We start from the raw sequence: 21,848 nt of genomic DNA, 5'->3' as shown, positions 1-21,848 counted from the left end.
CCAGCCCTGCCTGGCCCTTTGACCACCTGCGACCTTTGCTTCAATGTGATGCCGCCAGGGCTGTGGCCATGGGGCGGGTGGGAAGCCAAGCTCGTTCGCCACGGCCAGGGGACCGGGCTCCGGAGAGGCTGTTCCAGCGGCAGGGTTGTGGCCGGCTCCGGGAGCCTTCCTGGCTCGCCTGCTTCTTGGGGCCCTGGGTTTGCTCTCTGGGGTGAGGGGAGAATGGGGGGGTAGGCCCTTTGCTTCCCCCACCCCCCTGCGAGCCAAGGGGAATGGCTCTCCCCCTCCTGGGCAAGGGGGTGTTTCCTCCCTGCCCCCATTACCCCACTGCTCACTTCAGGCCCTTTGTCCTATTACAGTGGGGGGGTGAGGGGATGCGTCATTTTTCCAGGAGAGTTTTAACCCTTTGCGGCTTTGCAGAAATCTGCTGCTACCTCGGCTCTGCCCAGGCAGGAAAGCTGGCTCCCAGAGGGTGGGTGGTGGGGCCTGGAGGGTGGGAGCCGGGGGGGGGGTTCCCAGGCAGCTCCGCTCCCGGCTGCACCAGCAGGGCTGTGCCTGTGCCCGGCCGGGTGAGGATTCCTGGGCCAGGACGGCCACGGATGCTCCAAAGCCAGCAAAGCAGTAGCCGGGCTGGCCTCTTCCAGTAGCCGGGAATCCGCCTCACGGGCAGCTGCCCTGCAGGCCCCCGTTCAGCCCTTGCTGCCCTTGCCGGAGCAGAGCAAGCAGCGGGAGGGAGGGCAGTGCACAGCGGGGGGCGCTCAGGGCGGGACGGGGAAGGAGAGGCACAGTCCCCCCCATGCTCCCCAGAATAGGGGGCTCTGCTTTATTTGGCTTGGCTCCAGGCAGCAGCCAGTGCACCCCCCGCACTGCAGCGGAACAGCCTTGCCCAGCTAGCGCGGCTCAGCCCTGCCGCCACGGCGGGGCCGGAAAGGCTGCGATGGGCCCTCCTGCCCTGCCCCGCCAAGAGTTAATGGGCTGAGCTGCACAGGAAAGGCCCTGGATCTCCAGAAGCTGGAGGCTGGATCTGGATTGTTTCCTTTCCCAGGCTCCCCAGCGGCCCCCCCCACCGCACTGTAATAGGAACCAGATTCTGCGCTCCGGGGGGGCTGAGCTTGGCCCACCCCCGCCAGTGTTGGCGGGCAACTTTTCCGAGACCCGTGTGTGTGCTGCCACCTGCTGACTAGTGTGTGGAACTGCTCCCCAAACTACAACGGGGGACGGGGCTACAGCCCCCCAACACCACCCTCCCTGCACTGCACCCCCAGCACTGCACCATAATCACACACCGCCCTGCACGGCTCCTGTAGCACTGCATTGTAATTCCACACCGCCCCCTACAGGGCACCCCCAACACTGCACTGTTATCTCACACAACCCCCTGCATTGCAACCCCCAGCACTGCATTGTAATCACACACTGCCCCCTGCACTGCACCCCAGTACTGCCCTGTAATCACACACCACCCCCTGCACTGCATTGTAATCACACACTGCCCCCTGCACTGCACCCCAGTACTGCCCTGTAATCACACACAACCCCCAGCACTGCATTGTAATCACACACTGCCCCCTGCACTGCACCCCAGTACTGCCCTGTAATCACACACCACCCCCTGCACTGCATTGTAATCACACACTGCACCCCAGTACTGCCCTGTAATCACACACCACCCCCTGCACTGCATTATAATCACACAACACCCCCTGCACTGCACCCTCAACACTGCACCATAATCACACACTGTGGCCTCAGCACTGCACCATAATCACGTGCTGCCCCCTGCAGGGCATCCCCAACACTACACTGTTATCACACACTGTCCCCTGCAGGGTACCCCTAGTGCTTCACTATCACACACACCGCCCTCCTCAGGACAGCCCTCTGCACTGCGCTGTGATCATACACTGCCCCCTGCAGTGCACCCCCTGACACTTCACTGTTATCATGCACTGCCCCCTGCAGGGCACCCCTAGTGCTACACTGTTATCACACACTCCCAAGGTGGCTGGTGCTATTCGGCAGTGATGGGTTTCAGCCTGCCTGCGACCAGCGACTCACGTTGCCCCATCGGGCTGGGGAAAGCAGCGGCCTGGGGAAGGCTGCAGCGGAGTCGTGATGTGCCCGGAGGGGAAGGCTTGGGGTGGCTGACGGGAAGGAGCAGGCACTAGGCCAAAGGACCCTGGGGGTTGAGTGGAGGGATGGAGAACGGCCGGGAAGCGGAGCCCAGAGCAGGCGGAGGAGCGGCTGAGCAGGGAGGACGGGGGGTGTTTGGTTTTACCCAGGAAGGGGGGGCCATTTTGTAAGGGACTTTGCCCAGGGGCCAAGACCCTGCAGCCGCCAAAGCAGGCTGTGAAATTACTGAGGAGCCCTTGGAGGGCCACGGGCAGGGCTGTTGCAGGGCTAGCCCATGCCATGAGCTGGGGGGTGCTTGGGGGGTCAGGGCGGGAGCCCCCATCACATGCACTGAGACAGCCTGAAGGCCTGGTCCAGTCCTGGGGTTTGGCTTGGCCCTTTCCGCAAAGCAGGGACTTTGGATCTGGACCCTCTTTGGGTTCCGAGCCCTCGTTTTGGGGGCGGCTGGCGCCAGGGCTGGACGCGGAGGCCCCCCTGTGTGGGACGCGGCCCATCTGGCTTGCACATGTCCCCCCCCAGCCCATTCGAGGGACCACCTGGAAGTGTTCCGGAGCAGACCCCAGCCCTGCGATTCCCCCAGGACACCGGCTGCGGTTACTGGGGTGGAAACAGCCCCCCCTTCAGGCTCTCATAGGCTGGCGAGCTTCCCTGGCTGCAAGGGTCTGCCCGGCCCGCTCCCCCGCCTCTCCCCTTGGCGCTGGCTGGGAAGGAGGCAGATGGGGGGGAGGTCCCAGGGACCTTCCCCCCCAGCCGGTGGGTGGTTGGAGCCTCTTTACAGCAAACTCAGCTCCTGGCTCGGGCGGAGGCATTGTTCTCACTGAGCTTCCCCAGCCCCCCTACTGTTGTGAGCTTCCTCGGCACAGTGTCTTTGCTGCCATGGCTTGGAAAGATTCCGGCCTTGCAGTTTAGCAGGGCAGCGCTGCCTCATGATCTGCTCTCCCTTTGCCCCCCTCCTCCGCTGCTCCTCTCCCCCGCAGGCCAAGCTTTAACCTGGGCACGGAGCAGCCAACCCCTCCCCCCCACAACCTGGCCCAGGGGGAGCCCCCAGCCCCTCGCTGGGAGGAAGTGCAGGGAAAGGAGGGAGGGGCCATACCGGGCTGGCTGGTCCCCCCTAGGGGCAGAGGTGGAGGGGGAGGTGGGATCCACTGACATGCTGGCCAAGGTCATGGGGAGGGCAAGCTCCGGAGCCAGGGCCTCCCCGCGTTGCGAAAGCCGGCGGTTTGATCCCAGCGGCCAGAGTCTGCGACGTATTAGGAGGGACGAGGCTGACGAGGCAGCAGGAATACGCGCTGGGAAGCTGGCAGGACTCCGCTCCCCAGGTGCTCCCTGAGGACTAGCTGCCTGCGTGACGGCTCAGCATGGCGGGGGCTGTGGTCCTGCTGTGCTTGCTGAGCCTGGCGCAGGCGGCTCCGGGCGCGGGCCCCGTTCTCCGGGACCGGCCCTTCGTCACCGTGTGGAACGCGCCGAGCCAGGCGTGCGGCGCCAAATACCACGTGCCCCTCGACCTGGGGGTCTTCGACGTGGTGCTGAACCACAACGAGTCCTTCCAGGGCCAGGAGATGACCCTCTTCTACAGCCACACGCTGGGCCTCTACCCGCACTACACCCCGGAGGGGACGGCGGCCCACGGGGGCCTCCCCCAGAACAGCAGCCTCCGGGCCCACCTCAGCAAGGCGGAGCGCGACATCGCCGCGGCCATCGCGGAGCCGGGCTTCCGGGGCCTGGTGGTGATCGACTGGGAGAGCTGGCGCCCCGTGTGGGCTCGCAACTGGGACGCCCTGGAGCTCTACAAGGAGAAGTCCGAGGAGCTGGTCCGGGAGCAGCACCCCGACTGGCCCCCAGACCGGGTGGCCGCGGCAGCGGAGGAGGAATTCGAGCACAGCGCCCGGGCCTTCATGGAGCAGACCCTGGCACTGGGCGAGAGCCTCCGGCCTGGGGGCTTCTGGGGCTTCTACGGCTTCCCCGGGTGCTATAACAACGACTTCAAAGCCACCAACTACTCGGGGGAGTGTCCCGCCGTGGAGCAGCGGCGGAACGAGCAGCTCCGGTGGCTCTGGAACCAGAGCCAGGCGCTCTACCCGAGCATCTACCTGCCCGAGGAGCTCCGGCTGACGGGCAAGGTCGGCGCGTTCGTCCGGCACCGCGTGGGCGAGGCGTTCCGGGTGCAGGGCCAGGCGGGCACCAGCGGCCTCCCGGTGCTCCCCTACGCCCGCATCCGGTACGAGCTCACGGAGGAGTTCCTCTCGCAGGTGATGCCCCTCGCCAGCGTGCTGGTGCCCCCCTGCCAAGGCCCATCTCCGCCGAGCTGCCACGCCTGGCCTGTCCCGGGGTCTGGACCTGGCGTGTGTGGCTGCTGAGAGGGGGGCGGCAGGGCAGGGCATCACCTGGCTGCCAGGCGAGGGGGCTGCGCGAGGGCTGGGCAGGGGTGTTTGCCGCCCTTCGGCCCAGACCCTCGTTCAGTGTTAGGAGCGACTCCCCGACTTCCCCCCCAGCTTAGCAGAGACGTGGCTGCAGCCCTGGTGGCCCTGGGCCGTTAGCCAGCAGCGGGGCCCGGCTGGGTCATTACCGAGTCGGGTCATTTATTTGCAAAAAACGGGCCCAAAGTCCAGCTTCCCTGAACAGAAAGAAAGCACCAGCCAGCAGTTCCTGAGGCCTGCTCTCCCCTCCGGGCCGTGTGCCCCTAGCTCTGCCCTCTCCGGGCCATGACTTCGCCTTGCCTGCTGACACCTCTGCTCTAGAACGGCTCCCACACCAGCCCCTGCATCTGCCATCAGGGAGCTCCCCCGCCCACACCGCTTACCTTCTGAGCACTTCTGCCTCTGCCTTGGGCAGTGGCTTCTGCGCTGTCCATTATAACGCTATATAAGGGTGCTTAGTTGCTCCTTCCCTTGAGCCTGCAAGAAGGCTGCTTTAACCAGGCGAGGGACTGCTTGCAGATCCAAGACCCGCTTGAGGGCAGCCATTAGCCCCTGTGAGCTTGGCATGTGGGTCCTGACACTGTCTTTGACCCGCCTGGAACAGAACCACAGAGCTTCCTCACCGTGGCTTGAGGCAGCAGGTGCTGGTGTTGTCTCCAGCTGTGATGGACGAGGGAGATCCGTGCATGCCTGGCTCCTAGGGGAACAGCCGCCCTCCCCTCCGCTCCCCCGGGTCAGCGGCCGAAGGCCTTATCTTCACCGTAATTCTCTGCTTCTTGCAGGAGGACTTGATCTACACCATTGGGGAAAGTGCTGCGCAAGGTGCCTCGGGGATTGTGCTGTGGGGCAGCCAGAACTACAGTCACACCCGGGTGCGTTGGGAGGGGGAGGGGGAGTGCTGGCCGGGGCGTGGCTGGGGAGATGTGGGCGGGGCTCGCGTGGTGTGTGGCTGGGGGACTGGGGGGCAGAGAAGGAAATCAGACCCCTCTACTCCCCTGAGCATGCCCTGCCTGGGCCTCTTTGTGCCCCCTGCAGGAGTCCTGCCTGGCCCTGAAGGGGTACGTGGACGGGAGCCTGGGCCACTACATCGTGAACGTGACAAGCAGCGCCCATCTGTGCAGCCTCGCGGTGTGCTCCAGCCACGGGCGCTGCGTGCGGCGGGCCGGGCACCCCGAGGCCTTCCTGCACCTCAGCTCTGCCAGCTTCGCCATCCGCAAGCACCGCAGCCGGCCCCGCCTCCGCCTCCAGGGCCAGCCGGCAAAGCAGGAGCGAGCCCAGCTGGCCAAAGAATTCCGCTGCCAGTGCTATCCCGGCTGGGCAGGGCCTCGGTGTGACAGCAAGGACAGGCCCCGGTGAGAACTTCAACAGAGACCCCCCTGCAGGCGTCCCCCATGCCCCCGCCACCTCCCCGTGGCCCCACCCCCCGTATGCATCCCCCTGCCCCCGTCACCCCCTTACGTGGCACCACCCTCCACATGCATCCCCGATGCCCCCTCCATGTGGCATCACCCCCATGTGGCCCCAACTCCCAACCCCTGCATGCATCCCCCCATACCTCCTCCACCCCTCCACGTGGCCACACTCTCCCTCGTGGCCCCACCCCCGCATGCATCCATCCCATAACCCCTCCACGTGGCCTCACCCCCACGTGGCCCCAACCCCCACGCTCCACATGCACATGTACACCTCCCCATGGCCCCGTTGCACCCACATGCCCCCCGACACACAAGAACTCCCATGGCACAATGCTGTGCTTGGGACCAGGAGATACACGAGAGGCAGAACTAGCCGCTCCTGTCAGAGCCAGCCCAGGCTAACGCCGCCCCAGGGAGGCGTGTACGACGCCCAGAGCCCTCGGTCTCCTCAGAGCAGCACGATTTCCGTCTCCTGGCCCAAAATGGGCGTTGTGGCTAGCAGCAAGCGAGGGCTACAGCCGTGTGAGCCTCCTCCAGGAGCCACTGAGCGTGGCTGTGAAACATGCAGGCCTGGTGGCCCTGTCCCCTGCCCCCGCGGGTAGCACAGCGCAATGCCGAAGGACGCGCAGCCCGGGGCCGGTCACCCCGAAATAAAGAGAGCTGGCCACTGGAGTTGTGACCCACGCGGGTGCCAGCCTGGAGAGCCGGGTCACAGGCAGAGCGCCTGGCGCTGCCACCGGACCCCGCCTAGTGGCCTTCGCGCCACACGGGTGCAGGCGTGAGAGGGCCCAGGCTTGCCTGAAGCCCAGCGGGCCGAACGGGGCCTCCGGATCCGCTGCAAGCCACTTGGCCAGCCCGGGCCAGGCCCACAGCCGGGGGGTGGGCACAGGGCGCACCACGGGCAGGGCACAGACACACTCGCATGGCCCGCGGGGTGCTGCCCCTCTGCTTGGGGGCGGGGGGCGAATGGCTTGGGGGGGGATCTCCATGGGGGGGTGAATGGCTGCGGGGGATCCCCACGGGGGGGGGGGGGTGAATGGCTTGGGGGGGGGGAGGGATGGCCCCGCGGAGGGCGGGGGCGGGACCGGTGGGGCAGCACCTGCGGGAACCGTGGCTGGAAACAGCCACGTGGGACCCAGCTGTGGGGCAGCCTCCGGCCGGCAGGCGGCGCTGGGCGCGGAGGGGGCGGGGCCGGGAGGGCGGGGCTGGGCGCGGGGGGGAGGGGGCCGGGAGGCGGTGCTGGGCGCGGAGGGGGCGGGGCCGGGAGGCGGCGCTGGGCGCGGAAGGGGCGGGGCCGGCAGGCGGTGCTGGGCGCGGAGGGGGCGGGGCCGGGAGGCGGTGCTGGGCGCGGGGGGGGCGGGGCCGGCAGGCGGTGCTGGGCGCGGAGGGGGCGGGGCCGGGAGGCGGTGCTGGGCGCGGAGGGGGCGGGGCCGGCGAGACTCGGAGCAGCGCGCGGCGCCGCCATGTCAGTACCGGGCCCCGGGGGCGGGATGGGGGCTGCGTTTCCCCATAGCGCCCCAGGGCTGTGACCCCCCCTCTGCCCCATAGCGCCCCAGGGCTGTGACCCCCTGCTCTGCCCCTCGTTCTGCCCCATAGCGCCCCAGGGCTGTGACCCCCCCGCCCTGCCCCATAGCGCCCCAGGGCTGTGACCCCCCCTCTGCCCCATAGCGCCCCAGGGCTGTGACCCCCTGCTCTGCCCCTCGTTCTGCCCCATAGCGCCCCAGGGCTGTGACCCCCCCGCCCTGCCCCATAGCGCCCCTGGGCTGTGACCCCCCCGCCCTGCCCCATAGCGCCCCTGGGCTGTGACCCCCCCGCCCTGCCCCATAGCGCCCCAGGGCTGTGACCCCCCCGCCCTGCCCCATAGCGCCCCTGGGCTGTGACCCCCCCGCCCTGCCCCCTACCCCCCCGCCCTGCCCCATAGCGCCCCAGGGCTGTGACCCCCCCGCCCTGCCCCATAGCGCCCCTGGGCTGTGACCCCCCCGCCCTGCCCCATAGCGCCCCTGGGCTGTGACCCCCCCCCTCTGCCCCATAGCGCCCCTGGGCTGTGACCCCCCCGCCCTGCCCCCTAGCTCCCTGGGCTGTGACCCGAGTGCAGGGAGGGGCCGAGTTTCAGGCATGCTGTGCCCTGCTTTGCTGGCTGTGCAGGGCCATTGGAGTCAGGCCGCTCTGTGCCCGTACCGGGCTGGTGTCAGCCCCAGGGAATAGCCCCCCTCCCCCCAGCTCTGCAGCAGCAAGGGGAGCAGAGGGGGGCAGGGAGTGTGGGGCCTGGATCTGCGCCCTGGGGATTCTGCTCCCCACAGGGCTCGTTGAGGTGGGGCAGTGTCGGGCGGCCCTTGCCGCTGCTCTGGGTTCCCTTGCCACCTGAGCAGGGCGGCTGCTGCCTTTTGGGAGGGATCTGCCCGGAGAGGGGGAACTAGGAGGAGCCTCTGGGGCAGGGAAGCTGGGTGGCAGGGCCAGTGCCCTGGGATTGGAGTCGTGGTGGCAGCAGAGGGGCCTTTGCCTCCCCCTCAGTGCCGTGCCGGCGCCAGGGAGGGTTCACTAGCGAGCTCACATGGAGTTTGCTGCTCCTTCCCCGCACTTGGCTGCCCTGACGCAGGTGCCCAGGGGCTTGAGCATGGGCACAGCCGTTACAGGCGTGTGCCCGTGTCTCGGGCCACAGCGAGTGCTCCCTGGATTGGCTTTGCGCAGGGCGCTCGTTTTATTTGCCTCGGGGAAGGTGCCGGGCTGGAGCCCCAGAGACCGGGTCTAGCTCAACCAGCGCCAAGGCGAGCTCCCTGCTCGCTTTGCCCGTCGCTGGCAGCCGCGGCGGCAGCGCCGTTCTTGGCCTTTCTGCTGAGGCTGCCCACCTGGGCGGGTTCGTAACCATGGGCAGATGGGGCTGAGAACCCACCAACTCGGCCACGCTGGAACTGAAGCCCTGCTGTGCCTGGGCCTGCGCAGGGACTTTTGGGGCACGGGCCAGGGCTGCCCCACACCCATTTACATTCCAGGCCCGTGGGCCAAGGGCTCGGCCGTGTGTCTAAACAGACCTGCCATTCACTGCTGCAAAACAGAACTGGGTGTCAGTGTCTGTGGTTGGCTGGGGAGCGTGCAGCTTCCTGTGAAATGCTTGTGAAAGAGGCCGGACAGCATCTCCAGGGCCTTAGTCAGAGCAGAGACTCCGAGCTGATCCCCAGGCAGGGAGGAGACGCAGAGCGCGGGAGGCCTGATGGGTGAGTGGACGCCAGCAAACACATCCCCGTGCCTCAGTTTCCCCAATAGAGATGGCATCCATCCCACAGGGCTTTGGGGGGCTGGCTTGCTCCAGGCAGGCCCGAGAGAGGGCTGGCATAAAGGGGGATGCAATTGGCTTTAATGCCATTCCCCTGGGCCTGAATGGACAATTTGAATCTCATCTGGGGACCAAGTGGAGCAATGGCAGAGGCAGGCTGCATGGAGCTGGCCGAGGCTGCATAGCTCCTCCCTAGAACAGTGATAACTGGGGGGGGGGAGGGCTGCCCCCAGGCGAGGGGGGACTGGGATTGGCTGCACCTGGGGAGGATTGTGCTGGTTCTGGGGGGTGCAGGACAGTCAGACCTAGGCTGTCCCAGGTCACGAGATACTCGCCCATTTCAGGGTCGAGCTGCAGCTTCCCCCAGGCCCTGGCCTCTGTCTCCTGCCGCTGTGGGGGCAGGGGGGGGTGGTGGTTGCTATTGGCCTGTATTGAGACAACTCAGCTGGCGGGGGGGGGGGGGGGTAGTGGTTGCTATTGGCCTGTATTGAGACAACTCAGCTGGTGGTTCCTCTCCAAACTGCCTGCGGCTTCACAGAGCCCGCCAGCGCGAGCAAGGGGAAGAGGCATCTGCCGGGAAGTTCAGGCCCTGTTGGAGGGCAGGAGGCCAGCGTCTCGAGTGTGATGCCGAGGGCCATGCCAAGGGGGCTGGCCCCTGAGAGGGGCAAGCTGTTGGCTCCGTCTCCTTGCAGGGCTTTTTTCAAGTGACTCTAGTGCTGATGGCTGAAAGGGGCTGGCTTGAGATGCATGCTCTGGTAAGGGCAGGGGAGGGAGTAGTCAGCAGCCCCCTCCTACACACCAGCGCCCTGCTCCCCCCCCACAGCGCCCCCTGCTGGGAGAGCCTGGGGCTGGGAGCGCCCCCCCCTCCCCCCAAAGTGCCCCGTACTGGGAGAGGCTGGGGCTGGCATAGCCAGGTGGCTCCCTTAGCCAGCACTCCTAGCTCTCCCTGCAGCACCCCCGTAGGAAGAGGCTGGCGTAGCTGAGAGCCCCCCCACAGCCAGTGCCCTGCTCCCCCACACAGCGCCCCCTGCTGGGAGAGGCTGGGGCTGCGAGTGCCCCTCCCCCCCACAGCACCCCCTGCTGGGAGAGGCTGGGGCTGCGAGTGCCCCTCCCCTCACAGCGCTCCCTGCAGGCAGAGGCTGGGGCTGGCATAGCCAGGAGCCGCCCCAGCCAGTGCTCCAGCCCCGCTCCCTGCAGCGCCCCCTGCTGGGGGAGGCTGGGCTTGCTGGAGGTGCCCTAACCCCGGGGAGAGGGCTGGGAGGAAGTCGTGGTGGGGACTGTGCGTGTTACAGTTTCGCAAGGGCTGTGACCCAGCCAGAGCGGAAGGGGGGCGGGGTGAGGATTTCACCGCTGGGCTGTGGCTGCCGGGTGGGCTGATGCTGGGAGGCAGACGCTGGCTGAGCTGGGTCTGGCTGCAGCCTGTGCTGTGCTCTGTCTCCCCTGGCTCAGGCGCACAGGTGGCTTGTGGGGGGCTGATGCCCATCTCCTGGGGGCCACGGGCAGCCTCTGTCACAGCAGGCAGCAAACCTCAGCGCCGGCGGCTTCATTCCTGCATGGTCTGGGCTCAGCGCAGCACAGGGCGAAGCCGAGGGGAGGCCAGGGCCGCCTCGGCCTCGTGCAAGCAGCTGGAAAAGCTGGCCTGGATCGCAGTGCTCATTCGGAAGGGGCTGTGCTTGTGGTACGGCCCCTTTCGACCACGCCCACCCCAGCCTGGCGCAGCCGAGGGCGGGCCGAGGCCTTTCAAGGGCACGCGTGCAGTGAGTTGGTGGTTCTCAGCCTGCTCTTTCCGGCCCGGGTGTCCAGCTCACGGAACCTGGCACTGCTCAGCCCCCGTGGTCTCAGCAGGGAGGACTCGACCGGCCGAGGCTGATCTCCGCAGGGCTGCTGTGATGTGCTGTGTCCCTGGCCCGAGGGGCCCTCTGCCAGGTGTGACCAGGCAGCGCCCAGTGCTTTGCTGGGGCAGGGGCCAGCGCAGCTCGGCTCTAGCAGCCCCGTGACACAGTGGGTGTTCCTCTGGGATGTTCCCACCCCATTGAGCGCCCCTTCTAGTAGATGTAGTCTGTAGAGGGCTGCTTGGTGGGTGGGTTGTCAAATGTTCTTCCAGAAAAGGAAAAAGTTCTCTGGCTGCCAGGCAGAATGAGGCAGCGAGCGCCCTGCCAATTGCTTTGTTTCCATCAGCTGCTGGTGCAAGACGGCCCAGAGCACCCACTGAAGCTCGCGAGACCGGGCGTGCTCCTGGCTGGATTTGCCCCAGGACTTCTCCCTCTGGGGCCTGGCGTCCCCCTGCCCACCGCGCTCTGGCCCAGCCGGTGGGAATGGCCAGGTGCGGCAGTCGCTGGAGCTCCGGCCACGCTGCTGCGACTGGCTGGGACGTCGTGGCTTCAGGGAGCAGCCCCGGCTCTCCGTGACCAGCAGAGCTCGGCCCGTTGGATCTCCCGTCGGCGGGAAGGATGGGCTCCGTTTCGGAGCTGCTCACGGCCGTTCCCCTTCACCAGAGGCCAGACCTGCTGGAGGCCTGCGCTGATCTCATCAACGAAGAGTGGAAGAAAAGCCAGACGGCTCGCGTCTCCTCGCTCCAGAAGTCTGCGGACAGCTTCCCCCTGTGCTTGGTGCTGATCCAAACTCAGAGCAGCGCAGAGGCTGCTGCTGACACCCGGCTGCTCGGGCACGCCCGGCTGTCCCGCGTGCTCGGCCGGCCCGAGAGCTTGTTTGTGGAAACGGTCGTGGTGGCCCGGGCGCTGCGGGGCCAGGGCTATGGGCGGAAGCTGATGGAAGCCACCGAGCGCTACGCCAGGGCTCGTGGCTTCCGGTGCCTGCACCTCACCACGCATGACAAGCAGCGCTTCTACGCGCACCTGGGCTACGCCGTGTCTGAGCCGGTGCAGAGCATGGGCTTCATGAGCTCCCTGGTCCCCATGGACTTCCTGCTGCGCTTCTCCAGCCCCTCCCCACGGCGGCCCGGCTCCACCGCCTCCCCTCTTCACAGCAGAACTTCAGGAGCAAACCCACCTCCACTGCCCTCCGCACCCCCGGCTCCCTGCACAGCCGCTGTGCACCCACCTCCACTGCCGCCCTCCGCACCCCCGGCTCCCTGCACAGCCGCTGTGCACCCAGCACCGCCCTCCGCACCCCCAGCTCCCTGCACAGCCGCTGTGCACCCAGCACCGCCCTCCGCACCCCCAGCTCCCTGCACAGCCGCTGTGCACCCACCTCCACTGCCGCCCTCCGCACCCCCGGCTCCCTGCACAGCCGCTGTGCACCCACCACCGCCCTCCGCACCCCCGGCTCCCTGCACAGCCGCTGTGCACCCACCACCGCCCTCCGCACCCCCGGCTCCCTGCACAGCCGCTGTGCACCCACCACCTCCACCACCGCCCTCCGCACCCCCCGCTCCCTGCACAGCCGCTGTGCACCCACCTCCACTGCCCTCCGCACCCCCGGCTCCCTGCACAGCCGCTGTGCACCCACCTCCACCGCTGCCCTCCGCACCCCCGGCTCCCTGCACAGCCGCTGTGCACCCACCTCTGCCGCCCTCTGCACCCCCCGCTCCCTGCACAGCCACTGTGCACCTACCTCCACTGCCACCCTCCGCACCCCCGGCTCCCTGCACAGCCGCTGTGCACCCACCACCTCCACCACCACTGCCCTCCGCACCCCCGGCTCTCTGCACAGCCACTGTGCACCCACCTCCACCATCTTTGTCTGCACCGACCTGCCCTTTAAACTCCCCACCTGCCATTCCCTCTTCTCTCCCCTTGCCACCTCCCCCTGCTGCTGGGCCACCTCCACCCCCCCCTTTACCTCCACCAGCAGGACTCCTTCCCCCTAGTCCTCCACCGGGCCGCTTCCCTCTGCCAGGCCAACCAGGTTCTCCTGGCTCCATCGCCTGTAGTCCAGCGGGGGCGGATCTCTGTGGTCAGACCCTCCTGGAGACACCGTACCGGGACCTCCGGGGGCTCCCCATCTTCTGGATGAAGAAGGACATTTGACGCGCGCAGTGTGCCACGGAGATGCTGATTAAAGATGTGGGTGGGGAGAGCTCACCCCCTGCCTTACCCCTGCTTGGTCATTTGAGTTTTGAAGGGGCAAACTCCCAGGGGGTGGGGTGGGAAGCCAATTCCTGGTCACTTGCCCTGGGTTCCTGGGGCCCTGTCTCTCCCCTGGCCCGGCCAGAAGAGAGCCCCACACACCTGGAATGTAGACACACCCACAAGCTGCCTCCTGGGGTCACTGCCGAGGCTTGGGGGTCTCGCATTGCTGAGCTGGGCAAATCAAGGACTGGCCGGTGGGAAGGCCTTGGAGGCAGGACGGACGGACGGACGCATGGTTGCAAAGGGGCCATGCGTGTCCAAGGCCGAGCGGCTCAGAGCCCTGCTAACAACTCTGCGTGGGGCTGGGCCGTGGGCGTGGGCCCTAGGAGAGGCTGCAGCGCGTGCCCAGTTCCAGCGCTGTGGCCCTGGCTGGCTCAGCAGCGGGGCGCTGATCACTGCCAGCAAAGCAGGGCGCATCTGTGGCTTGTGGGTCGCTCTTTGGGGCATGGGCAGAGGAGGAGGGGGGGCTGTGAATCCCTGAGAGGTTGCCACCGCGGTCCATGTGCTTCACAGAGCAGGGCACATCATTAGCCACCTTTTGCAGATGGGGAAACTGAGGCACAGAGCAGGGAGCGACTTGCCCAAGGTCATCCAGCTGGGACGGGAACCCAGGCCTGCCTGCTCCTGTGCTCAGCCCACTAGGCTATGCTGCCAGAGTCTGTCTCTCATGCCGAGGGGAAGGTGCCGCCTCCAGGCCCAGCCCAAGCTGCTCTCTGGGCTGGATCCACCATCACCCTGAGCTACTGCAGCTGAACCCAGGGAGGGCCTGGGGCACTTCCGGCTTCACTGCCAGCCCCCAGGGGGACGGCCCCGTGCGGGTGCCCATTCAGGCAGAAGCACGTGGAGAGAGGCCAAAGGAGCAGCCGTTCCTGGGACACTCCAGGTGCCCGGATGGCGGGTGGGTGTAAAGTGTGTCCCAGCTGCCATCAAGGAGGGGAGACCCGTCTCATTCCAGAGAGGACAGGCTGGCTGGAGGGGGCCTGCCCCGACCCATTGCTCTTCTGTCACCGCTCGCCTCTTTCTTTCACTTAGAGCTTGCCAGCTTCTGCTGGGCTCCCTCGTTGGAGGGGGAATCCAAGGCCGGGTCGGTGTAAAACAAGCCCTTCCCAGGTGCTGGGTGAATTGAACATGGCAGGGTTTCCCAAACTATGGGCCGTGGGGAAAAAATAGCCAGCCTCAGCGTGGCTGCCGGGAGGGGAGCACAGTGGGGCAGGCTGGGAGGAGGTGGGGGAGGAGGGAACCGGCTGCTGGGAAGCAGGGTTGGGGCAGCAGGGCTGACCCACGGAGATCCATGAGGGCGGGTGGCGAGAGCAGGGCTGGGGGCAGTGGGGCTGTCCTGTGCAGATCCGGGCAGGTGGCAGGGCTGGGGGCAGTGGGGCTGTCCTGTGCAGATCCGGGCTGGTGGCAGGGCTGGGGGCAGTGGGGCTGTCCTGTGCAGATCCGGGCGGGTGGCAGGGCTGGGGGCAGTGGGGCTGTCCTGTGCAGATCCGGGCAGGTGGCAGGGCTGGGGGCAGTGGGGCTGTCCTGTGCAGATCCGGGCGGGTGGCAGGGCTGGGGGCAGTGGGGCTGTCCTGTGCAGATCCGGGCGGGTGGCAGGGCTGGGGGCAGTGGGGCTGTCCTGTGCAGATCCGGGCGGGTGGCAGGGCTGGGGGCAGTGGGGCTGTCCTGTGCAGATCCGGGCGGGTGGCCGGGCTGGGGGCAGTGGGGCTGTCCTGTGCAGATCCGGGCGGGTGGCAGGGCTGGGGGCAGTGGGGCTGTCCTGTGCAGATCCGGGCGGGTGGCAGGGCTGGGGGCAGTGGGGCTGTCCTGTGCAGATCCGGGCGGGTGGCTGGGCTGGGGGCAGTGGGGCTGTCCTGTGCAGATCCGGGCGGGTGGCCGGGCTGGGGGCAGTGGGGCTGTCCTGTGCAGATCCGGGCGGGTGGCAGGGCTGGGGGCAGTGGGGCTGTCCTGTGCAGATCCGGGCGGGTGGCAGGGCTGGGGGCAGTGGGGCTGTCCTGTGCAGATCCGGGCGGGTGGCCGGGCTGGGGACAGTGGGGCTGTCCTGTGCAGATCCGGGCGGGTGGCCGGGCTGGGGGCAGTGGGGCTGTCCTGTGCAGATCCGGGCGGGTGGCAGGGCTGGGGGCAGTGGGGCTGTCCTGTGCAGATCCGGGCGGGTGGCAGGGCTGTCCGGCAGTGGAAATCGGGGAGGGCAGGCGGCAGAACCAGGGCTGGACAGGAGCCGGGGGGACTGGCTGGGGGAGATCAGGAGGAGGAGGACGGGAGGATCAGCTGCTGGAAGCGAGGCAAAACCTCTTCCACGAGAGCGCATCCACACGGCCACGTGCTTTTGCACAAGAGCATCCATGGCAGTGTGGACGCTCCCTTGCGCAAAAAAACTCTGATGGCCATTTTGACCATAGGGGCTTCTTGTGCAATTAATTTTTGTTGCCTGTCTACACTGGCCTCTTGCACAAGGGGGCTTATTCCCCGTGGGGAGAGGAGGAACTCTTCCGGCAGAAGCCCTGTTTTCCGACACTGGACTGTAAATTTACTTGCACAAGAACGCGCGTGCAGTGTGGACAGGAGGCAGGGTTTTGCACAAGGCCGCTGTTCTTGCACAAGAAGCTGTCCGTGCAGACACAGCAGTAGTGTAGACAGCCTGCCAGGCAGGAAGTTTTTCCTCATGTCCAACCTAAACTGCCCTTGCGGCAGCGTAAGCCCCTTGCGTCTTGTCCTGTCCCCAGAGGCCAAGGAGAATGCTGGGATATGCTGGGACCCAGTTGACAACTTGCTTTGTAACTAGAGGGAAGTCTTGGTAACATGAGACCTGGCCGACAGCTCCAGCTGCTCTTCACTGTGGTGACTGCTTGGAGCGGGTGGTAGCGCCTGTGTAAACAACAAGAATGAGCTGGTAAGAGGCAGCCCAGGACACGCTGCCGCGCTCCGGGTGTGTGTCAACCTCCACGAGCCAGGACTGGACGCCAGGGGACAGGTCGGTCCCTAAGTGCCCGTCCCGTTCACGCCTGCCGAAGCGCCTGGCGCTGGCTGCTGCAGACGGGAGACTGGGCTGGCCTTCGCTCTGCCCCAGGGTGGCCGTTCTCGGCCCATGGTTATAATGCAGCCACTTCTGGGGTGGTCGCCAAACTCCTGCCATGGGCCCCCTGGAGTCCCTCCCACCCAGGTGCCTTTGTGGGGGCAGTGCTCTTGGCAGGACCCATGCCCCCATGTGACGAGGGGCCCCAGGAGCTGGGGGAGTGTGGGGGAGTGTGGCTGAGATCAGACAACCTGCTGCAGCCCAGCCTGCCCATCACCCTCCACATCTGGTTCCCGGAGCCAGCGTCAGCCACGTGGTCATTCACACCCGCCACCGAGCCACTAGGCTCTTCTAAGGCTGGAGGGAAGCTTGCCGGGAAAGGGTCCTTTGCTGTGGGTCGTCAGCCCCCCGACCGCTGGCCTGGCAGAGCCCCCCCGGTGCAGACCAGCATCTCTGGAAGGATGCACGGGGCTGCTTGTGCGGACTGGGCAGTGTCTTTGCCAGTGCGGCCGGCAGGGGCCTGTTACACCCCCCGTCTGAGGACATGGCTGAGTTCCTTTTGGAAACATCCTTAGCAAAAATGTCCCCTCTCCAGCCCATCCCCAGAGGGAGTCAACAGAACAGGTGACCCCCCCATCATCCATACCCACCCCTGGCAAACAGAGAGAGGGACACCATCCCTGCCCAGCTTGGCTCACAGCAATTGATGGACCTAACCTCCATGAATCTATCTAGCTCTTTTTTGAACCCGGTTAAAGCCCTGGCCTTCACCACATCCTCTGGCAAGGAGTTCCACAGGTTGACTGTGCGCCGAGTGAAGAAAAACTGCCTTTGTGTTAAACCTGCTGCCTGTTCTTTTCCTTTGGTGACCCCTAGTTCTCGTGTTCTGGGAACAAGTCAATAACTTTCCCTTATTCACTTTCTCCTCACCAGTCGTGATTTTCTAGACCTCTGTCATATCCCCCCTTAGTCTCCTTTTTCCAAGATGAAAAGTCCCCGTCTCCTTAATCTCTGCACATGTGGCAGCCGTTCCAAGCCCCTAATAATGTTTGTTGCCCTTTTCTGCACTTTTTCCAATGCCAAGAGATCTTTGTTGAGATGAGGCGACTATACCTGTATGCCGAATTCGAGATGCGGGTACACCACGGATTTATACGGCGGCAACAGGAAGTGCTCTTACTTTCAATCCCATTCTTAAGGAACCCTCACCGTCTGTTAGCTTTCTTGCCACCTCACTATGTACCCCTTTCCTTTTATTGTAGTGGCTCTCGAGGGCTGCATGTTGCATGAGTTTGTTATTGTAGGGTCTCCCAGCTGGGCTGGGCGGTGGGTAGGAGCGCAGGGTGCAGCTGGGTGTGGGAGTGTTTGTGCTGGGCAAACACAGACCTAGAGTTACAGGCAGTGAAAATAGCCGGGATAAGAGGTGACTTTCAAGCTGCAAGGTCGGTGGGGAGAGTGGGGGCGCTGCGAGGCAGCAGTGCGTTCTGGGGGGATTAGAGCGAGGCTCTGGGCTGTCACGTGGGGCCCAGCCTGATCCGGTTCCTAATCTCTCTCCGAAGATCTCCGTCGCCACTGGGGAGGGGCGAGCCGGCCCTGGCTGGTCTCAGGTTCAGCGCTGCCGCCGGAGGCTTCCCGCTGACTCCAGTGGGCATCAGCTCATCTCTCAAGTGGGGGGAGGCGGAAGTGTTGGGGACCCTTCCCCATGTTGCTCTCGCCTCGCTGGCCCTGGGACAGGCGGGGGAGCAGGGCTGGGAGGGGATGTTCACCGGGCACCGTACGGACCTGTGTTCAGAGACACGCCCTGCCCCCAGGAGCTTAGCCCAGATCCACAGAGGTTCCCAGCTCCCTTTGGGAATGAGACGCCCGACCCAGCCAGACCTGGGAGCTGCACCCGGGTGGGCCGGGCCGGGGCCCCTTTCCTGGGGTACTGCGCCAGGTGAGGCTGCTGTTTGCTGGTGCGCTGGCTCTTTCCAGAGCAAACTAGGCAGAGGGGTTTCCTGCTTCTCAATCCCGGGCCTCCTCTGCTCACAGCCATCCCCCCCGGAGCCCCGTTCAGCCGCAAGCTGCCTTGGGTCATCCCAGGGTGTAGGTCCCAGCTGGCATCAGCTCTTCCTCAGTCCAAGGCGGTGTCATGGGCTGGGGCCTTTCCCAGCACGCCAGGGTCATCTGCCACGGTCCGTCCTGGGCTGGCTGCTCACGGGGGAGGATTCAGGGCTGAGAGGGTGCGGCAGACAAGCCTTGGGGTTAGAACCCCGGACTCACCCCATCTTGCTTTGCTCTCCCCTCCCAGGGCGCTGGGGCAGGAAGGAAGCAGGAGGGGGTCGCAGAACGTCCACCATGACTCTGGGCCTCACCGCGTGGGCCTGGGCCCTGTTCTGCCTGGGAGCCCCCCGGGCGAGCGCCTCCGCCAGCCCCCTTCTGCGGCCGGAGCCCTTTACGGTGGTGTGGAACATGCCCACGGCCCGGTGCCACCAGCGCTTTGGGGTCCACCTGCCTCTCGAGGACCATGGCATCCTGGAGAACCCGGGCCACACCTTCCGGGGCCCAAACATGACCATCTTCTACAAGAACAAGTTTGGCCACTACCCCTACATCTCCCCCGAGGGCCAGCGCCACCATGGGGGCATCCCCCAGAAAGTCCGCCTCCAGGAGCACCTGGAGAGGGCCGCAGCCCAGATCACCCGGCTCCTGCCCCCAGACTTCCACGGGCTGGCCGTGGTCGACTGGGAGGAGTGGCGGCCGCTGTGGCAACGGAACTGGGGTGCCAAGGCTGCCTACAAGGCGGCCTCTGAGCAGTGGGTGCGGGAGAGGTTCCCCGAGCTGCCTGCCAAGAAGCAAGCCCGCCTGGCCGAGGCGGAGTTCGAGGGGGCCGCCCGGGAGCTCATGGAGAGGACGCTGGCGCTGGGGAAGGCACTTCGGCCCTGGGGCTTGTGGGGCTTCTACAAGTTCCCCGACTGCTTCAACAGCAAACGGGCGAGGAGGGGGAATTACACGGGGGAGTGCCGCGCCATGGAGGTGCTGCGTAACAACCGGCTCCTGTGGCTCTGGGAGGCCTCCACCGCCCTCTACCCCAGCATCTACCTCCCGCCCCGGCTGCCGCCAGACGAGCGCCAGCGCTACGCCCACCACCGCCTGCGCGAGGCCCTCCGGGTGGCACAGTTCGGCCTGGAGCAGCCCCTGCCGGTCCTAGCGTACTCCCGGGTCTCCTACCAGCACTCCGCCAAGTACCTGTCCCAGGTGAGAACCGGAGCTGGGGGCCCTGTGCCCGGTAGCCTGCATGGGCGGGAATAGCCTGGGTCTGCCCCCCATGACCAGCAGGCTGCTGTAGGGCAGCCAGGAGGGGGCGGCTGTTGTAATCCGGGTACACCCCGTTGCCGCGGGCCGTGTCTGTGCGACAGGGTTTTGTCGACAAGGCACACTGCAATGCGCCCACTGCTGGGGTAAGTCCCTGGCTGCACCGACCGCAGCGAGAGGCCTGTGTCGGGGCAGTGACTGGGTAGAGGTGGCAGCTCTTACAGCTGCTGTTGGCCACCTTGTCAGTTTCAGGGCTCTGCCCAGCCATGAAATTGACAAGTTGGCTCCTGGCTCCCCAGCCCCACTGCTCTGTCTCCCCTCCACATGGGGCTGCTGCTCTGGCTCCCTGCCGCCCGCTGGAAGCCCGGTTGAGTCTAGAGTGGCTGACTGGACTTCACATGGATCTGCCTGCTGGGGGTGCTTGGCTGCCCCCCCAGTGCTCCCTGAAAGCCGGGCACTTGTGCGTTTGCCCAGCAGAGATTCAGGTGCTGCCCAGCTGCTTAGCAGAGCACCCACAGCTGATCACAGCTGGCAGCATGTGTTTCTATTGGTGGTGCACATCTGCACATCCTCGGTGCACATAACAAAATTTATTCTGAACACAGAGGGAAAAACTTAGAGGGAACATTGCTGCCCCCCCCTCCTAGCACCGGGTGGGGGGGGGGGGGGAGACAGATTCCTGCTGGACCTGATTGTCCTGATCCTGTGAGCATTGTCCTGATCCTGTGAGGCCAGCAAAGCAAACGCCCCCAGCACCTGAGGCCAGAAGTGGCACCCCCATTTTCCTTGTCTGACTCTCCCTTTCTTGTTCCCTTCCCCCCGGCAGGCTGACCTGGTCCATACCATCGGGGAAAGCGCGGCACTTGGCGCCACCGGCCTGGTGCTGTGGGGGGACAACTCCTACTCCCGCTCAGCCGTAAGTACCCCCTCCGCCCCCTGCAGAGCACGGCTGCCAAGAGCTGCACTGGTCTGTGCCTTGGTCTCTGGCGGCCCTTGCCCCTGCCCATCCGCAAGGCCTGTACCTGCATTGCTGCCCCTCTGTGTCAGCTGACTCACCCTTGGGGTGTGAGATGAGTGTGTGGGGTCTCAGATCCCTTCCCAGGGGCCCTGCACGCTGGTCCTGGCTGCTCCCCTTCCACCAGGGCCCCGAGTCCCAGCTCTGCTTGGTGGGGGGGCCCTGCAAGGTGGGGGAGGGGGGCAGATGGTGGCGTCGGCTCTCCCGTCCCACCACGCCCAGCAGGGGAGCTGGCTGTACATGTGGCTTTCTGCCCCCCAGGACAGCTGCAGGAGCCTGCACCATTACATCACCCACACCCTGGGGCCCTACGTGGTGAACGTGACGTCGGCAGCCCGGCTGTGCAGCCGCCAGCTGTGCCAGGGGCATGGGCGCTGTGTGCGGCGGCACCTCGATGAGCTGGCAGCCTTCCTGCACCTCCACCCGCAGCCGTGGGGAGAGGACCCCCTGCTGACCAACCGCCTGGGCTCGGAGCAGCCGGGCCTGGAGGCCTGGGGGCAGTTCCGGTGCCGCTGCTACCGTGGGTGGGCGGGCACCAGCTGTGAGAAGCGGGGGTGGTCCGAGCCCCTGGGGGGCCCAGACTGCATTGTGCCTGGCCAGTACCCCGGCAGCTGCGTCACCATGCGGGGCAGAAATGGCGCCAAGACCTGCTCTGAGGCTGCCTATAAGGGGAAGACGGAGCTCAGGTGACCCTCTGGATCCTGGAGCAGCTCCGGGCACTTCAGCAGCCCTTAGACGTGGAACTGGGGAGAAGCAAGTGCCCAGTGATGGGAAATTCCTGCATGGATGCGCCAGATGGACAGATCTGCCCTTGGGGGGGGGGTCAGCTGCTCCTGGGGGCACTGCCCACCCTGCCCTCCCCAAATAAACCCATCAGTCACTCCATGCTGGGTAGCCCTGTAAAGGGGGGTTGCCCCATAGGCCAGACGAGCTCATCGGGGGGGATCCAGTCACTCCTCCCCCGTGAAACAACCCCCCCTTGAGCGGCCGGGCACTTCCGCCCCCAAGGACACGCCCGGCTCCCTGCGTCGCCCCTTGCGGGAGGCTGGAGGCTGCTCTGGGAACAGGGCTAGCGAGTGCCACGGGGCCCTCAGCCGGCCTGTGATCTGAGAGCCACCTCGCTGGGTGACCCCCGGGCGGGAGGATGGGTGCCCTGAGAGCCTCCGCTGTCTGGGCGCAAGCTGAGCCGAGGGCTCTGG

At 66.2% G+C, this 21,848-nt stretch overlaps 3 protein-coding genes across 6 annotated transcripts; all 3 read left to right on the top strand.

Annotated features, from left to right (window-relative positions):
- The first annotated feature begins 3,250 nt into the window (after positions 1 to 3,250).
- HYAL1 (hyaluronidase 1) lies at positions 3,251 to 11,554 on the top strand. Of its 2 annotated transcripts, XM_075939536.2 has the most exons (4): positions 3,251 to 4,382; positions 5,333 to 5,422; positions 5,586 to 5,902; positions 11,415 to 11,554. In XM_075939536.2, the coding sequence occupies exons 1-4, from the start codon at positions 3,492 to 3,494 to the stop codon at positions 11,446 to 11,448; spliced, it is 1,332 nt and encodes a 443-aa protein (XP_075795651.2). In that variant the 5' UTR covers positions 3,251 to 3,491; the 3' UTR covers positions 11,449 to 11,554. The 2 variants fall into 2 exon arrangements, with proteins under 2 accessions (XP_075795651.2, XP_075795652.2); XM_075939537.2 differs by lacking the exon at positions 11,415 to 11,554 and having other exon boundaries at positions 3,268 to 4,382; positions 5,586 to 6,637.
- On the top strand, positions 7,339 to 21,504 carry HYAL3 (hyaluronidase 3). 3 transcript variants are annotated; one of them, XM_089781031.1, is made up of 4 exons: positions 7,339 to 7,430; positions 18,631 to 19,577; positions 20,461 to 20,550; positions 20,911 to 21,503. In XM_089781031.1, exons 2-4 carry the CDS (start codon positions 18,678 to 18,680, stop codon positions 21,337 to 21,339), a joined length of 1,419 nt encoding a protein of 472 aa, XP_089637157.1. In that variant the 5' UTR covers positions 7,339 to 7,430; positions 18,631 to 18,677; the 3' UTR covers positions 21,340 to 21,503. The 3 variants fall into 3 exon arrangements, with proteins under 3 accessions (XP_089637157.1, XP_075795640.2, XP_075795641.2); XM_075939525.2 differs by lacking the exon at positions 7,339 to 7,430 and adding an exon at positions 9,047 to 9,177 and having other exon boundaries at positions 20,911 to 21,504; XM_075939526.2 differs by lacking the exon at positions 7,339 to 7,430 and adding an exon at positions 16,085 to 16,217 and having other exon boundaries at positions 20,911 to 21,504.
- NAA80 (N-alpha-acetyltransferase 80, NatH catalytic subunit) lies at positions 11,687 to 13,288 on the top strand. The gene has a single exon (XM_089781029.1). It carries the CDS (start codon positions 11,687 to 11,689, stop codon positions 13,223 to 13,225), a length of 1,539 nt encoding a protein of 512 aa, XP_089637155.1. The 3' UTR covers positions 13,226 to 13,288.
- Positions 21,505 to 21,848: the final 344 nt, after the last annotated feature.

Source organism: Pelodiscus sinensis, chromosome 11, assembly GCF_052426305.1.
Source record: "Pelodiscus sinensis isolate ZL-2025 chromosome 11, ASM5242630v1, whole genome shotgun sequence".
Lineage (NCBI taxonomy): Eukaryota > Metazoa > Chordata > Testudines > Trionychidae > Pelodiscus > Pelodiscus sinensis.
This window is presented reverse-complemented; position numbering and strand designations above follow the sequence as displayed.